The sequence below is a fragment of the Myodes glareolus genome, chromosome 22 (assembly GCF_982192425.1).
Source record: "Myodes glareolus chromosome 22, mMyoGla1.1, whole genome shotgun sequence".
Lineage (NCBI taxonomy): Eukaryota > Metazoa > Chordata > Mammalia > Rodentia > Cricetidae > Myodes > Myodes glareolus.
The window spans coordinates 6,160,591-6,179,073 of record NC_142047.1 but is presented as its reverse complement, the minus strand read 5'-3'; the positions used below and the strand labels follow the sequence as shown (position 1 = coordinate 6,179,073).

Here is an 18,483-nt window from a genome sequence, read left to right as displayed (position 1 = left end):
AGCCCTGGCTGACTACAAAGGCTTGGCTTGTGACCACTTAATTAGCTATTACCTAATTTTTATTTCTCAGTTAAGCGAACTGTCTTTTGACCTCCGTCTGCTCCACTGTTTATTTTCCTTGGCTTCCAATCATGGCATCATTTCTAATGCATGTGCTTTTAGTCACTAATCCAGTTACTCTTTCCCCCGTGTGCCTTCAAAACATGTCTATATCGACCCTTCTTTCTGGGTAGGCTTCATATCATCCCTGGATATCTCACCCCTCCAGCCTTCATCCCCCTGCCCCACCCCTAGCCCTTCAAAAAGTGCTGATGATTCTGCTCCAGTACTTCTCCACAAGTGAGGCCTGGTTATCTAACTTTTCCTGTCTGTCTGTCTGTCTTTCTGTCTCTCTTTCTTTCTTTCTTTCTTTCTTTCTCTCTCTTTCTCTCTCCCTTTTTCTTTCTTTCTTTCCTTCTTTCCTTCCTTCCTTCCTCCCTCCCTCCCTCCCCCCTCTTTTTCTTTCTTTCCTTCTTTCCTTCCTCTCTTTTTCTCTCTCTTTTTCTTTCTTTCCTTACTTTCTTCCTCCCTCTCTCCCTCCCCCCTCCCTCCCTCCCTCCCTCCCCCCTCCCTCCCTCCCTCCCTCTCCCCCCCCCCTCGTACCGTCTCACATACCCAAGGATGCTACTGAACTCCTGATCTTCTTGTCTCATCTCTCGAGTATTGGGATCACAGGCATGAGCCACTGCGCCCAGTTTATGTGGTAGGAGACATCCAACCTAGGGCTTTGTGTATGCTAGCCTAGCACTCTACCGACAGCCGGGTCACACCCTCTGGCTAGTTCTCTTTCTGTTGAGTAACCAGCTCTCCACACTAAGGGAAACTGAGGGCTCTTGCACACGCCCTCTTCATTCAGCCTTCTTCTCACCTGTTGTTCTGGGGTCTGGCCACCCAGAACATATATATGTGAAGCACGAAGTTCCAAAGATCCCCTTCTTCCTCTCAGGAGGAGCTAGGCTTTCAGGGTAGGAGTGACTGACCATTGCACAATCCATTACGAACCCCAGTGCTTTAGACTCTCTTGGTGATCCACAGTGACCAAGATCACAAACGGATGCAGGAACCAGCATGTCTCCGTGTTAATTTAATTGAAGGTGGCAGGTGTAGCGGCCAGGAGGTGATGTCTCTGGAGTGGGCCATCAGTCCAAAAGGCCATAGGAAGGACGTGGTCCAATCTGTGGGGCTCCTTTCTCCTAGTCTCTGTGCAGATGACTCCGGTGCCGTTAAGGCATTTCATTTCTGAATGTGTTAATAGCATGAGTTTTGAAAACAGCTTTCTTTCACATTTCCTCGAGGCTTGAGTGATTTTCCAGGACCAGTCCTTCCTGCTGTTGACAAGAGAGACATCCTGTCTGCTAAGACGATTACTGCAGATGGCCACTCTTGCTCATTATATGTGCGATTTGTTTTGTTTTGTTTTATTGGGGGGTCGCATGTAGCCCGGATTGGCCTCCAGTTCCCTACGTAGCTGACGATGACCTTGAAGTCCAGGTCCTCTGGTCTGTGCCTCCTGAGTGTTGGGTGACAGCAAGCACCACCATACCCAGTCTCACATGCCGGCTTTAAACGTAGTTCAGCCGTGGAGAAAACACTCATAATTCATCCTGGGGCTCTGCTCACTGTTGCTGCCTTGACCGCTCTCTGTATCCTGTCGGCTCCATGTCCATAACTGCAACTGTCACTGGGGACCTCTGAAGACTTGGTTTGGGTGTGCAGATCCGGAATCCTGGCCAAGGTTTATTAACCCCTGCAGGGACTGATGAGAAACACGAGACCTTAAAACTTTCGCTAAACACTAGTTACAAAATGATTTAAAACTAAAGGCCAAGGTTTAAAACTTTTAAGTTAACATTTTAAGAATTCCACATGCACAAAGCATGCATTTGAAAGAAGTATTCAGCTGTTGCTATTTAATTAAATCATGATCTTTCTTATGTTTGAGAAGATGATTTATTTTTGACATCTAAAGTGTATCAAATCATTGAAAAATTCCAGGTCTCCAGCCTGCCCATATGTGCCCACGTGCCCCACAGGACAGCTTGGTAGATTTGAAGTTGGGGTACAGTCCCCAGAACTAAGCCCTGATTCCAATTCAGTCACTGACAACTGTGACTTAAAAAAACCTGTCATTATCTGAGCCCATGTCTCCTTGTTGCAAAAGAAGGCGGTGGAAACCTTGTTGACTTTCACTTTGCATTTTAAATGTTCAATTAATTTACTTTTCTCAAAAAAAAGTAAATGTAGCCACTGTGTAAAACACATAAAAGTGGCATTTAAAAAAGGAGCTATTTTACAAATTTATAGTTAGCACATTTATTTATTTATTTAAAAACCTAAGCAAATGGATTTAAGCATTACTCTGGTGTTATGGAGCATAGTCTTTATAGCAATGTTATTGTCTGTTACATTTCTAGGTTTATTTTGCTCACGGAAGCCGTGTTAGGTAGGAAGGCACACACTTGCAATCTCAGCCTTTGGGTGACTAAGGCAGGAGGATCCCAGTTCAGGGTCAGCTTGGAGCTGTGTCTGGAGGCCTTGTCTCAAAAAACAAACCGAAATCAGCGAAAGCGATACTGCTTCCTGCAGGAACATCATCGGAAGTGGGAAGGGATGTTTAACAGCTTCTCCCATTAATGTTTCGGATGCTTGTAAGAAAAACTGAAGCGACAAAGTTCCTCCTTCAGAGGCTGAGCGTTCGGCACCTGCTCTTGTCCCTTATTTATTAAGTGATACACAAGGAGCATCCCATGCTGACAACCACACCAGAGCCGCCCGTGATTCTGTATCAGCCACTTGATAACTAGTGACCCATTATTTAGGAAAAGTTTTTTTTTGATTTTTTTTATTATTATTAAAAAATTTCCGCCTCCTCCCTACCTCCCCTTTCCTTCTCCCTCCCCCACCCCCTCCCCCTCCCTCTCCAGTCCAAAGAGCAGTCAGGGTTCCCTGCCCTGTGGGAAGTCCAAGGTCCTCCCCTCTCCATCCAGGTCCAGGAAGGTGCACAACCAAACAGACCAGGCTCCCACAAAGCCAGTCCATGCAGCAGGATCAAAACCCAGTGCCATTGTCTTTGGCTTCTCAGCCAGCCCTCATTGTCCGCCACGTTCAGAGAGTCCGGTTTGATCCTATGCTTTTTCAGTCCTAGTTCATCTGGCCTTTAGGAAAAGTTTTTACTCACCTTGGATCTTAGGTTCTGCATATACAACATGGAGACGGTATTAAGATCCAGGGGAAACTCGGTGTCTCCTGGACTGTGATCCATAGCTGGCAGTTCAGCCACACTTCTGCATCTCTGCATATCTTCCTTCTTTGGTCTGCTATCAGAAGGCACACCCAAGCACATGTTCTGGAACCTACCCTGGCATTTCATGTTGCGCAGGTATGCCCAAGGGACACCTGGGAATTCTAGAGAAATGATTTTGTTTTCATGCCTGGTAGGAGCTATGGGCACCGCGTCGGTAGAGACTAGGGAGGCGGTGTGTACGGCAGCTCCTCCTCCAGCAAATGATCCAGTCCAGACATGCACGCTGCTAAGGTCGAGATGCTGACTGAAGGCACGTGGTGCATACGGACTCCATATACGGGGACTGGGGACCATACAGTTCCACAGTGGCACTCGCACGGAGATCTAGGGTTTCACAAAGATCAGCAAGTTGCTTCCGTATGAGGTGTTACCAGAAGTCCAACAGTTCCATGGTAGCAGGAGACACTGCATTACCCAAAACTAAACTGACTCATCAACACAAGGCAGCACATTGGTGGTCTCTGGTGACTTTACATTTCAGGTGTCATCCTGACACTTTAAAATCAAGTGTGGTGTGAATTCAAAGCAACTTTAAAATATTATATTTGAGATAAACATTAATTGGAACTCTCAAAGTTATCCTAGGGTTCCTTGGACCACTGCTTGAGAGCCACGTGTGTGAGGCTCTCTTCTCAGGATCTGGCTTAGGATGAGGAGTAAATGGAATCCCCCGTGGCCAGACTTTTCCACAGAGCAGCTTAGCAGTCATCAGACTGGCAGATGGGAAACTAGAGCTCTATTGTCGTCTTACATCTGTCCCTTTCCTTCCTCTGGGGGACCAGCAGCACAGGACCAAAGCATATGTGTTCTGGTCTCTTTCTACTCTCTGTCCGCTCAGGCCAATGGCCCTAGGATCCTATGCTGTCAGAAAATGGCACTCACTTTTCCCTTTGCTATTGATGCTCCTCGGCTCAGTCCCGTCCATTCTCATTTTTCCAAAGCCCACACTGCACAGCTGCTCTGGAGCCTGGTGCCTCTGTCCTTGAGCTCCGTGGTTGGGGCAGTCATTTCGCTGTCCTCTAGAGCTTCCTCACCTGCGGATAGGCATGGCATGCCCTCCCCATGTGCTTGAAGACGACTTAACCCCCGCAATTACTTAAATGCTTTTTGTGATCATTATTAAGCAAAAGAATGGTCCTTATTTGCATCCATATGCACACATGTGCATGTGTGTGTGTACCTGTGTGTACATGTGCATGTCCATGCGTATGTGTGTGTGTGTAGGTCAGAGAACAACTAAAACTTGTGAAAGTTGGTTCTCTCCTTCCATCATGTGGGGCCCAAGGAGTGAACTCAGGTCATCAGGCATGGTAGCAATCACCTTTGCTCACTAAACCATCTCAGCTGCCCAAGAATGGTCTTTAAATACATTGTATGGAGCATCTCTTTGGAGACCAAGTCTTAGACAGAATCTCCCTGTGGATGACTCGAGTGTATGTCGTCAATGCCCACCACTGAGGATTGAAGTTTTGGAATTATTTTGCCATGCCCATTTCTTTTCTGCATTCATGGTTAACTTTAATTTGTTGTACATATGCTTAGAAGCAGATCTGATTCCTTGAAATGACAACTCACTCCATCAAGAAGATTTAGAACAAGAATGGCTCAGCTCCTAAAATGTTTGTAGCCAATAGTGAAAGAGAGACAGGCTTCTTGATTAGCGAGGCTTCCATATGGTTTAAGGTGTGGAGCCTTGGCCAACTGTACGATACATGAATGTCAGGGCAGGTGCTGTGAAAGCCCGTATAGGCTGAGTTCCGTGTGCGCATGGATCTTTCTCTGTGTGCAAAGGAATGAAGTAGACGTCACAGTAAGTTACAGATCTTTGCTTTTCTTCTCGTGATCCCCTCTCACAGGAAAACATCTTTAATTTTATGTATGTGGGTCTTTGAAAAGCAGCATCATTTAAAAGATGACAATTATTCAGCCAAATTAATTATAAAATCCAGGTTTCATGCACTAGTCTCAGTGAACTTATTTCTGAGAGTTGACAGAAAGGAGCCCAGCCTGTGCGCTTCTCTAGACCAAGGGCCTGGGAAATGAGACTCGAGCAGATCAGTGTTTTCAACATGGTTTCCTGTTGCATTGTTAGTTAGATTTATACTTCCTCGATACACATTGCTATGATATTTTTGATACAGCCTGAATGAAAGCCAGGTTGGTAGCCCTGGGCAAGCTGATGTCACTGCAGCACAAAGCTGGTCTGTCGCTTTTCAGGTGTCTTTTCTGAGGCCCATGAAGTCCAGGTTTCACTGGCAATGCTGAATTTCCTCTTTTTCTTAAGTCTTCTGACTAATCTTCCTAGAAGGTGCTCGCAAGTTCCATGAGCATCCGCTCCATGTGGTCACCCTCTCTGAAGTTGGGACTTTTCTTGATATTTTACTGTTCCCAGTCTCATCTTAGAAGAAACGTGTTTGCAAATAAAGGGAACAGCATGGAGGTAATTTCTATTCACTCTGAATGGTTCCTTCTAAAAGGATAAGAAAGCATACACGTAATCACGTAATAAACACACACTGATTACTGTGCCGTGGCTGCGTAGGCTGCTCTGGGGCAGGATTTATGACAGTTCTGGGAGGAAAGTGTTGGGGAACGGACAGCGTTAGCATGCCACCAGCAGCGTCTCAGGAAGGGGTCCTGGGATGAGGTAGGGAGCAGCCATTTGAGCTTTGCTCTAAAGAGTGCCATCGTTCCTTTTGCTTTAGGTTTGGTAGCAGTTTCCACCAAGGGCTAGGCTGTCCATTAGCGAAGCTTCTTCAAAGGTATACCAGCACGCCCATGGTCTAGGCAGGTAGCAAAGCTTTGAACTTCACCTCAGCCTTCCTTGCCTTACCATGATGATACGTCCAGGGGAAGCGCTTCTGACTGCTGCTTGTGGGAATGTCAGAGTTCCCCATTTTTGCTGACCATGGTGCTATTAGAAAGCCATCAATGTCACTGCTTTAGAGCAAGCACATTTTATCATTCCTAAGTACGGACGGGGCCTCTGCCTTGGGCCTGTTCTGTGCTCTTGACACACGTCAGCTTTAAAATCAGAGGTCAGTGTCTTCATGATGCTGACCCTGGGGTCGAGAGAACAGACCAGTCAGGGCTTCTAGAATACTCAGCTCATGTGCTAAGACTGCTACAACAAAACACTACACTCTGGGTGTGTTAAACAACAGATATTTGCATCTTATATTTCTGGAGGCTGGAAGCCCGACATCAAGTTGTCAGAGGGTTTGATTTCTCCTGAGACTTCTTTGCTCAGCTTGTAGATGGTTTCTTTTCTGTGTCCGCACTTGACCTTCCCCCATGTAGAGACATCTCTGGTGTTTCTCGTCATAAGAAGAGAGAGAGAAACTGGTTCTCAGAACCACTGGTATTGGCTGCTGACCTAACCTTCATGCTTCATTGAACTAACTTCAGTGTCCCCTTAAAGTTCTAATGTGAATACACTCACACTGGGAAGGCGGAACTTCGGCTTTCATAGGGACGGGGTGGGAGGCACAATTCTGTCCCTAACAGTAGGGTATTAAATGGTAAGTGTTCATATTTGGGAGAATGAAAAGATTAGAGCAAGTAAGGAAGATTAGGAGTACAGTCGGGCGAAGGTCACTATTAAATGGGTGGTTGGTGTAGACCTCACTGAGAACGGGGTATTTTAACCAGGGTTTCAGAGCTTGGTTTTGTTAATAAAGCACTCCAGGTAGAGGTGCGGTATGGTGAAGGAAGTCAGGGACATAGGGACCCAGGTTCTGATCCCAGCTCCATGGAGTTGTAATTGTGAGACCCGGAGATGTTCCTCTAGCTCTCAGGCCCAGTTTGCAAGTATACCAAGCCCCTCAACCTGATGGTCTAAAGCAAGCATTCTTAGAAACGGGAAAAGGCCCTGGACCAGGACTGTATTAGCGGGGAGCCGTTTTCTCGGTCTTGTTTGTTAGGCTGGGACAGGCCAGGCTCTTTCTAAGAAGAGCTTCTAAGAACACAGATGAGGATGAAGTCAAAAGACAAACATGTCCTGTGTGGCACAGGGACAATTGGCATTGCATGGGTCTTTGATGCGGTGGCTGGGACAGTGTGATGGGGAGCTCCCTGTTTCCTGAGGCCTTTTCTGTGTGGTGTGCACAGGAGAAAGGCCTGGTACAGAGTGGCCCGCCCGTAGAAATCATCCGTCCCATGACAGGCTGCTTAGCTCTGTTCTGACTATGCTCTCCGCGGTTTCAAAAAAATGAGAAAATGGGCACTAGTGAACGAATCTGGGGTTTGGATCATAGCCACATGGATTCCGTAGTTCCGACAAATGTGTGGTGAAGAGAACGCCGTTCTTAGGGACGTCTGTGCGGAAGCCCTTACAACTGTCCTTGCAGCTGTTCTATAAATACAAAACTCTTCCGAAATATTTTTTCTTAAAAAAAATCAAAACAAAACAGAACAAAAAACCCAAAGCCCATTTTGCATGTGGAGGTGACCTAGGCTCTGCAGGCATAGGCTTTCTCGTGGTGACAGCACAAAGTATATGGACCCTGTGCGTGGGTCAGTAGTGACCATTGGTTATTACCTCACTGAGAATAGTGGATCTCCAGTCCTGCTTTTCTTTTTGACAGATTCAATGTTCTCACCCTTTCCACCCACCTCAGGGGATCAGTTTTAGATACTGCTGCTGACTCCTGACTTTATTTCAATATTTGACAGCAGAATAATTTTGCGAGCTATTGTTTAATGGTAGAATTAGCTGGAGAATGTTCTAAGAGGCCGGGGAGGCAACAGCACACCCAGGGGAGATGTTTAAAGAAACCAAGGAGAAAATGCTCACATGCTTGGTGAAGACAGCACTTTTGAAAACACCCCGGGTTTCATATATGCTGAAGCTCACACCCAGCTGAGACCAAGGCTCATGGGGTGCACTCTATAAAGGTGATGTGCCCAGGGCCTAGCCTTTTGGTCATTTTGTGGCCCCTCCAGCTGTTAAGCACAAGGTGAAGTGTGGTTAACTTAGAGGGGTAGTGGGGAGATACACACATACACACATATATATCCCTTTCCCTTTCTCTCTTCTTTCTTCTTCTTATTTTTTGACAGCTGCAAACCAGAAGGAGCCTATGAATCTTAACTTTAAAGTGAAGGAGGAACCCAAGGAAGAGGAGTCCCTAAGCACGTCCTTGCCCCGGCCCAGCTACGTGTTCAGCCCGGAACCGGAAGTGGCCGCCCCTAACCTCTCCGAGGACCCACTGACACCCCAGGAAAGCAAGGGGAGCGTGCCAAGGCGGGACCTGTCTGCCAAAGCTGCCTCAGAACTTCTCATGAAGCTCTCAGGTACCAGATAGATTCTGAAATATTTCCATTCTGGTCCTTTCACGTGCAAGCCAACTGGACCGTTTCCTGCATGGCTTATAATTAACCCGATGGCAATGATAGCGTGGAAACAGCAACTTTAAGGAATGATCAGTTAGTTTGGCTTCAGTTCCTGTGTTACATGCATGAGTTTGTTTGTTTCTATCTCTCCGTGCTGCACCTTTCTAGACATTGGCTTCAGTTCCTGTGTTAGACATATTGAGTTTGTTCTGTTCTCTGCGTGCTGCATCTATTTATCTAGATACAGCTTTCTCTTTCTGGATATTATCAGAAATGAACATCACCGAAATTGGAGATGGTATCGGCCAAGACTTTAAATGGATTCTAACAACATTCACAGGATTTCTTCTACTTGATCAAAATACCTTTTCTTAAGAGAAGAAGACCCTGTGTCTTTTATAGATTTATACTATATTCTTTAATGACCATTCAAATATTTCCCTTGGCTTGGTGAGCAGTTGAGGTGGCACGCAAAGTAATTATCAACAGATTAGCAACAGGCAGTTTTAAGAATAGAGACCTTCCTGGGGGAGGTTACATTAACTAACCTGTTCTTAACGATGAATGGATGACTCCACTAATGTCTAAGTGTAGTCTCAACTTGTTGGATATAAGAAAAAACGGGCTATAAATTGAAGCTAGTGAATTTTGGATTTGGGGTAGCAATGTCTACCTCATTCTCTGCAACAGGTAGAAAATTTAGTGTCTTTTTGGTAGCAGGGCATGACTTTCAGATCATGGAAGAAGAAGCTGTATTGGTAATCCTACCTGTCAAGTGGTAACTATACTCAGTTTGCTGCCTCCTGAAGGTAATTTTTAGAAACTATGTTTGAAATGTTAATATGAATCAAAAGCTGTTTTTCGTTGGGAACTTGCTGTGCTTGGAGGATGAAAGCAAGAGCTGCCTTTGTGGTACTCCTCAGAGTGATCTGTAATTTCATTGGCAATTCTGACAGTGTTTCTGGTTCACTAGAAGGCTGGAAAGTAAGAAATTAATAGTGATTTACTTAGAGTCAGCATGTCAGAACCGTCGAAATTCCTGCATCTGCCAGTTGGTGGGGTTAAGAATTCTTGTCTTTGATATTAATTCAAAACACACTGAACTGTGAGGGGAACATGACTTGCTAGTGACAGAGCATGATAGAGTCACTGTGATCTTCTGGAACTCCCTTTCCCCAGGCTTCACAAGTGATGCTTACACTGACGGAGCTCTGGAAAGATGGAAGCTGGGAAGGCAAAGCGGCCATGTTAGAGCCCGTACCAGTTAATGTATGTGTGTCTCCCTCCTGTGTCAAAATATCTCAGCGATGCGATGAGCCCTCTGCTGTGGTTATGTTCAGTCAGTCCACGGAGGTCACCCACCTCCGTTCTCCCAGAGGTAGCTCTCCCAAAACAGTGACTTAAACTCTTTCTCCCCACTCATGCCTGTGCTCTCCTCAACGGTAGATTCTGCCAGCTAATAATGCCATTTCAGAATGTACTGTGTAGCTGCCATGGAGAGCGGAGGAGGCTGGTGCTGCACTGAAGGAGATGATGAAAGTGCTGAATGAGACTTCAGGGCAGATGTTCGTAAAGAAAATATTTTATCTTAATCCTTTTTTTTTTTTTTGAGGTGGGGTTTTCTCTGTAGTTTTAGAACCTGTCCTGGAACTTGCTCTGTAGACCAGGCTGGCCTTGAACTCACAGAGATCCTCCTGTCTCTGCCTCCCAAGTGTTGGGATTAAAAGCATGCACCAACACTACCCAACAGTATCTTAATCCATTTGGATGATGCCATTTGAGAGACCGAAGTAGGAAACTCTTTTCTAGACAATAATGAGGACCCCCCGCCAAGAGAAATGCTGCCATGGATATCTAATGGTATTTGTGGGCGATGAAGGCTCTAAGTATATTCATTGATTTTCATTGAGTATGTGTGTGTCGGCGTTTAACAGAAGCTGGATGAATGGTCCTGTTTCTGAAGGGCAACCACCCTTCATAATGTAGAAACAAACCCTCATGAAGACTGATAACTGTTCTCTTTCCTGAAAAGAACATCCTGCGTAGACAAGACTTGGGTCAAGGATACTTGTGTCCACATCCCCGCATTTCTGTGCTCTCATCAGTACTGTTTGAAACTAAATTCTGTGAGGGCATTAATACTATTTTTCTTAATTTTATGAATGGGACAGGTGGCCATTAAAATAATTACCAACAGAATTAACAGTAAGAGACTTTTAAGGATAAAGAGTTTCCTATTATTCCTAGTGGAATATTGCTGTAAGTCACATGCCCTTAAGGTGGCTGTAGTTCTTTACTGTCGTCTAGTGTAGCCTCTACGTGTGCGGTGCAGGAGCAATCAGCCTGGGAATCTGTCCAGGGGGTCACAGCATCGCGGTGCTCTAGTGTGCCATAGCCATGTCAACATTATTTCCCTAAGTCTTAAGTTAGGTGAGTGGGTTTAAAAACAGTGTCCTTTCATCCCAAAGCCATGAGGTAAGAGGTTCCTTTCTTGGGAGTGAAGTGGATGCTCGGCTCTGTGTAGAGAACCATGCCTGTGATTCCAGGATGAGGAGACTGAGATAGGACTGCGAGTTTGAGGACAGCCTGGGCTATGCAGCGAGGCTCTGCCACAAAACAAAACAAAGAAGTCAACGTCAGTCTTTCTCTTCATGAATAGATTAAGGCTCTTGCAAGAAGGAGGGCACAAGGAAGATGTCTTAAGCCCCCCATGTTTGAGATACCATTTCAACAGTTTGAACAGCCATGCCCTGAAAGACACCCAAGTAAGGGACCATCCAATTCCCTTGTAGATAGGCAAGCATCCTCTTCCCAAAGCCAGTGCAGAGCCAGGGTGGCGGCTGCCTCCAGAGTCTTGTTCTAGGCATTCTGTGGACAGCTGTCCACATGTCTTCCCAGCCTGCACAATCTCATTCACAGTCTCTTTCATTTTCTGCAAAAACCTTTGGTCAGAAAGAACCTGTATGAAACAGCTCTAGGGGTCCCTTCTCAGCCAGTGGGGTATGTATTCAGGAACACTAGTGAATGTCTGAACATTCTAAGCCCCCCCATACAGTCTAGCGATGATAACCATTTATGGTTAAGCACAGTAAGTTATTAGCAAATACAGCAATGTCTTTTGTTTGCTTTTTGAGACCAGGCCTCACTATGTAGCCCAGGCTGGCCTGGAACTCACAGAGGTCTGCCTGCCTCTGCCTCCCTGGTGCTGGGATTAAAGGCCACCACTGCCCTGCCTGGCTACGACAGTATTCTAATACAAGTTGTCCAAACCTATAAATAGTTTGGAATTATCATTTATTATTTTGGGAACACAGTTGACTGAAGTCACCAACAACATGGAGGATGAAACCTCAGATAGGCAGGGAGATGACAGTATTATAGCAACAGTAGTGCATGGGAGATGCTTTTCTTTTGTTTCTTCTCTGTTTCTCTTTGACCCAAAGAACAGCCAAGGAAAAGGGTTTTTCTTCTCTCTCTTCTTACTGATTTTCCTAATAGGTTTTCAGTGAATTAGCAAGAAGAAACTAGTCAATGATTTGGGCTTTCTCCTGTTTCCATGTTTAAATATCTGTGTTCATTCCATAAGGATGAATGATCCGCACATGGTCCAGACAATGTGTGTAGGAAGGGTGCTTTCCAAGTGGACACATGTTCTTTGGGGAAGCACACGTGAGTTAGCATCAGGCGAAACTCCCATGGCCTGTGTGCTGGGAGACGTTCCTTCTTGCTGTGGTCCAGATTCCCTTCCCAGATGTTCACTGTGCAGTTGAGTGCGTGACAGTGAGCTGACACCATAAAGAAAACAGCCCACGAAGGAAATGACTGGATGTCTGTGGCTACCTGCTGTTATGTGACACACAGGAGCCCAGACCATCAAACTTCCCTGCTAAGCCTGTGCTTGCCAAAGAAAATTCCCCAAAGCCTTCATCTAGGGAAGCCAGCATTTCAAGGTTTAGCACTGAGGATGTGTGACATTAGACATGTTGGGAACACTAGTCAAGCTACCTTCCGACTGATTTGGTAATGTCTGGTGACCTGGTAAACTTAGGTCATAAATGTGGTCACAGATGTGACATAATGCTGGAAGTGATGGCGTGTTTACCTGGTGCTGTGCTTTGAAAGAAGAGGGTAGGTGCCAGAGATAAGCAGAGCGGCCTCTTTATGGAACTGCACGTAGACTGTTCCATGCACAGTTGGACAAACCTAAAGGAGCAGTTAAGAATGACATTTAAGATGGGCGGTAGTGGTGCACATCTTTAATTCCAGCACTCAGGAGGCAGAGGCAGGTGGATCTCTGTGAGTTCAAGGTCAGCCTGCTTTGTAGAGCAGTTTTGAGGACAGCCAGGGACACACAGAGAAACCTGTCTTGAGGGAAAACAAAAACAACAACAACAAACAAGCAAACAAGAATGACATTTAAAATGGAGAATTCTGGGGCTGGAGAGATGGCTCATTGGTTAAGAACATGTATTGAGGACAAGAGTTTGGCCCTGTCACCTTGTTGGGCAGCTCACAATCACCTGTAGTCCTAGACCCAGGGGGACCTGGCATCCCTGGCCTCCACTTACCTCCATATACCCATTCTCTTTTCCCTGTACACACAGTTAAACATATGTCTTTAAAAAGAAGAATTCCAGGCTGTGGAAATGGTTTATTGGATAAAGGCATTGTTATAGAAGCTTGAGGACCTGAATTCAGATCCCCTGATCCTATGTAAAAGCCAGGCATTGCAACACCTCTCTAATCCCAGCAATGGGAAAATGGGAGGCAGAGACAGGAGCATCCCTGGGGCCGGTCGGTCTAGCCAATCATTGAGCTTCAGGTTTGGCGAGTGCTCTGTCCCCTAAACTGGGGTGGAAGGCATCAGATGACAGTCTGCCTTCCACACTTGCTTGTGTAGACATGTTTTTATTGGCATGTATGTGTGTGTGTGGATGTCTTTGGAAGCCAGAAGGCCATCAGATCGCCTGGAGCTGATGGTTGTAAGTGGGTTTGAGGAACTGAACGCTAATCTTTTACTGGCACTCTAATCCACTGGACTCTTTCTCCAGCCTTGATCTCTTTTCTTTATAAGCCGTACAGTCTCCAATTTTCTTTATTTGAACAATAGAAAATAAAGCAATACTAGGTAAACCTGAGGAAGGCGGAGTTTTAAAGTGACGTAATCTCTGAGGTGGGCGCAAGTGAACCGGAGAAGTACACGCAGACTGACTTCTGCTATGGTTTTGGTGGGGCCTTTTGCTTGGAAGTGGTAGAAGTCCCCTTCATGGGGTCAGCAAGGAAAGAAGGCAGCGAGTCCCAGGCAGGATGCAGCAGGCCCTCAGAACCCAGGAGGCTCCTCCCAGCACCTCTCTAGGTTTACAGGTGGGTTTTGCTGCTCAGTCCAGAGGTGGGAAGCAGTCGTTGTCAACAGCTTTTCAGGTTACCCTTGGTTCAGAAGAACAGCTAGATAGCCTTCTTAATCCCAGTTCCAAATTGCAGCAGACTCCTTAGCTCCGATGAAGGCCCACCAATGGACACTTCTGTGTCTAAAGGTAAGGGAAAGGCCTTTTGGCAGACATATCTGATGTCTGTCCTGTCACCCTGTAAGACTGGTGGGGAGGTAGAAGAATGTCCAGAACTGAGTCTTTGAGTGGACAGCCGCATGCAGGACAGTCCAGACTTGGAGGAACAGGTCTACAGCCGCTGTTATTTCAGCACTGCGTGGGAATGTGCTTCGGCCTTTGAACCGCGATTCTTTCCTCTCTGGGAGCAGCTCAGTGGAAGCCTGCCCACCCGAGCAGTGTCCTGGCCAGCCCCGGCTCTCAGAGTCACTGGGGCGTCAGAGACTCGTTCCTGAGGTCTGCTCCAGACTTAGCTGGTGGGTGAGGGCCTGGCAGCCTGTGTTCTGTTACACGAGCTTTCCAAGTGACCCTGGCTGGAGAGCATTAGCCTAGTGTGCCGAGCAAGTGGCTAGAGGAGTGAGTTTGGCCTGAACAGAGTGTTTCAGGTTCAAGCTGATGGGGAGCAAAGCTCTATTAAATGTCCCTGTTTCCTTTAGAAAAAAAACAAACAAATAATTCTTCTGTGCCGAGGCCTTTTGATTTGTTTTGATATGGTGGCATCCAGGACTTCTGAAGAAGGACATGCATACCTGATAAATCAAGAACACGTTATCCATGAGCCTGGGATAAAGCCACTTTATTCATGTTTATTGCAATTAAATTTCTGATTTTTCCTGGGCATACTGGTGTAGTTTTTGGAGAAAGTCTCCCTACGTCACTGCTAACTTCAAACGCCATGCTGTAGACATTTCCGCTCTGAAGAATTTCTTGAGAAAAATGAGAATTAATTAGCTAAATTAATTTTTGGGCTGGAAACAGTTCTCTATTTTTCCTTTGGGCAGTAGCACTACTTTCTTGTAAACGTTCTTATTCTTTTGTCTTTTTGAGGTTTTTCTGCATGAGTACCCTGTGTTTACACAGAGTACACTTTAAGCAGTGTGTCTTTCTTCAGTGAGCTAGCTGTCCTTCACTGTAACAAACACATGACACATGTTCCCCTTACAAAGGGGAACAGTTAACTTCGGCTCAGGGTTGGAGGTTCCAGTTCCTGAGTAATCAGCTCCATTTCCTGGGGCCTGTGGTGAGCCAGCCCCTTACTGTGGCAAGTGTTTCGACCAAGTATAGTCAGGAAGTAAAAGAGAGGAAAAAGAGCCCAGGGTCTTACACCCTGGGTGCCCTCCTCACCTGGGAGGGCACACCCCCAATGACCTGAAGACTTTCTCTAAGTTCCCACCTGCTTAAGCCCCCCACCAGGCGTGCCACTTGAGGGGTCAGCCTTTAACACGTGGGTGTTGGACATGTGCAAGACATAAGTTGGAGCGTACCGTGACATCAGTAATAATCTCGGGATGGACATTACGTTTTATTTTATCATCGCAAAATTTGCCTTCATCAAACTTACAAGTTGCTTAATTGAATAGTGGAGAAGAGAGAGACCTTTTCAAACATTTTTATCAACTATTTGAGGCAGGGTTTCTCTACATAGTCCTGGGATTCACTCTGTAGACCAGGCTGGGTTTCAACTCACAGAGATCTACCTGCCTCTGCTTCCTGAGTGCTGGGATTAAAGGTGTGCACCACCTCACCTAACCCTAACACATTCTTTAAGCTTAATTTTACATGGTGCCTATGCTTCTACATGCCTGCAAAAGCCACCTGTGCCTGAGGAGATGTTGGCAGGTCTGTATAAAGTGCTAAAGGGTTGGGTTGGGGGAGATGTTGAGGATCTCTACTGCTGAGAAGGAGCATGCACCTGTGTTCCGTCCCCTGGAGCTGCAGGATGGAAGGAAAACACCAACTCCTACAGACTGACCTCTGCCCCGTGCACATGCACCATGGCATGGGTACCCCCCCCCCGCACACACACACACTATCAATGGGAAGGTATTTTCTCTCCTTGTTTTATGACCCTCCACTTGTCACGTCATGCTGCTGAGGTATTTGACAGTGGCAGCAGCATAGTCTGATCAGACTCACTATGGAAACTGCTTTTGGATTTGCACCTGTCCGCACACATGGAGAGGCTCATTGAGTATGGCATTGTCCTGGAGGTGGGCATAGTTCAGCTTGTGCTTTACAGAGGGTTCCAGGTTGTTGGTCATTGGTGTTTTGTTGTAAATGTTATCTCAATAAAAACAGATTTTTATTGAGCCGGGTGTGGCTGTCTGGGCCTATAAGCATGGATCTCTGGACGCAGAGACAAGGTGCAGAAGGATCCCAAGTTTTCAGCCAGCCTGAACTTCCCTGAAGGCTAGGGACACACACGGCTCTTACGGTGAAGTGAGGACATGATTTTGACCCTAGAGCCTGTGTAAGCACAGGTGTTTTGGTGTGCATTTGGCATCCAAGCACTGGGAAGCTGGAGACAAGTGGATTCCTCGGACTCAACGGCCAGCCAGCATAGTCTGCAATGTATCAGTAAGAGACCCTGTCTTTATAAAAGCGGGGGGGGGGGGGCGCGGTAGAGGATGTCCTCTGACCTCAGTACACGCCCCACACGCCCTATCTTTGTGATTCATGCACACTAGGTAACATTTAGTCATCTGAAGCCTGTGACTCTGGTGATGTTCTGTGGAAACTGTGCGTCCAGTAACGGATCTAGCTCCAGAATACTCCTCCGTCCCTGGAGGAGACTCAAACATAGCAGCATTCCACCTTCAGTGTCTCAGCATTTGATACGATTTGCTTACTCAGAACACATTCTACAAGTGAACTTATGTACTATGTGGTCTTTTATGTCTGACTTTTCAGCCTGTTGCCGTAGTCCGCCAATTCCATTTTTCAAATAGCGTGTTATTTATTTTGGGAGTGGGGACCACTGATACAGAGGTCAGAAAACAACTTGTTGGAGTTGGGTCTCTCAACCAAGTGAGTGGAGGGACTGGACCCAAGCTGCTGCTTGGTGGCAGGCATCTTTCTCTGTTGACTTTCTCACTGGCTTCCCCGTATCGATTCTGGTTTCCTTTTGATGGCTGAATAGTGACAGTTGTATGGATACATTGTATTTTCCTTGCCCTTTAATGGATTGTGTCCCAGTCTTTGCCTTTATGGATGTTCCTGGACAGGTTTCCATGTGGACTTACGGTTTTAATCTTCCTGGGTGTATCCTGTGCTGTGTAATTGGGTCACCTGGGAGCTCCCTTCAACAGTTTAGAGAACTGCCGGATGGTTTCTCCAGGGCAACAACAGTATTCACCATCCCTGTACGATGTATGAGGTTTCAACTTCTGCGTGGCCTTAGGAAAACTTATTACCATCTTTTTTTATTGGAACCACCATAATGGCGCAACCTAGCAATTTCACTACGGTTTAGATTTGTCTAATGTACAATGAGTTTGACACAGTTTCACACGTGCACTTAGCACTTGAACGTCTTCTCTGAAGAAACATCTGTTCGAGTTCTTTGTTTGCCTTTTGCTTGGGTTACTTTTGGATTTTTTGTTTGGTTGTTTTTGTTTTGGTTTGGTTTGCTTTGGTTTGGTTTGGTTTGGGCTCGTTAAAATTTCTCATATTCTGAACATAAGTCTTATCAGAGAGATGAATGGCAGGACCCCCCCCCCCCCATTTTGGTATGTTTTCATGATAGCTTTACTTACAACACAGAAGTATTTGCATTTGATGGAGCACAGTTCAGTTTTTGTCCCTTTTGCTGCCTATGAATGCCATTCTATTTTCTGTAATTCTAAACATTAACTAAATGCAGAGTTGTTTAATACTAAAAGGAAAGCCCATCTTCACTTATATTAGCAGAGTGTCATTTAATTTGCAGGGATATTAAACCTGTGAAACCTAATTTATTGAATTATGCCCATCCAGTCGAGGTGACCTCTCTAATGTTTGATTTGTGTCTTAGTGTCCTCAGGGTGATGACCACGTATTTTTGCATGTTAACTTTATAAGTCATTTTCAGTGGATGCAACGATCAGTGGACTTGTAATGAACACCCAGAACTCGTTTCTTGCTGCCTCACTCACTTCTCGACCCCACCTCCATATATGTGTATGTGTGCATGTGTGTTTGTATGTATTAGGTATTCACACAGTCTCTGAGCTGGTGACTAAATCTAAAGGAGTAATTACACTTTTAAGATCATCTGTAAACTCAGAGAAATGAAGCAACATGGAATATCACATATATATTTTATATAAATAAGGGACAGATCACTTTAACGAGATAAGAACTTGAAGTGTTTCTGTATGCAAAGATATTTCTTGAAGGCTGGGAGATCCTGTTGAACTCAGACGGAGCACAGTACTAGTATTA

The 18,483-nt window shown here is 45.8% G+C and overlaps 1 protein-coding gene across 9 annotated transcripts in view; it reads left to right on the top strand.

Annotated features, from left to right (window-relative positions):
* The window catches only part of Znf827 (zinc finger protein 827), a 173,107-nt gene that overhangs the window by 55,606 nt on the left and 99,018 nt on the right, over window positions 1–18,483 (top strand). For 8 of the 9 annotated variants that reach the window (XR_015736017.1, XM_087900540.1, XM_087900541.1 and 5 more), the window contains exon 5: window positions 8,405–8,638. The exons of the other annotated variant lie outside the window; for it this stretch is intronic. Coding sequence is in view for 7 of the 8 variants with exons in the window: in XM_087900540.1 (XP_087756666.1) it covers window positions 8,405–8,638 (234 nt within the window). In the remaining variant the exon portion in view is untranslated. The remainder of the gene's footprint in view (window positions 1–8,404; window positions 8,639–18,483) is intronic. 9 annotated transcript variants of the gene reach the window in all.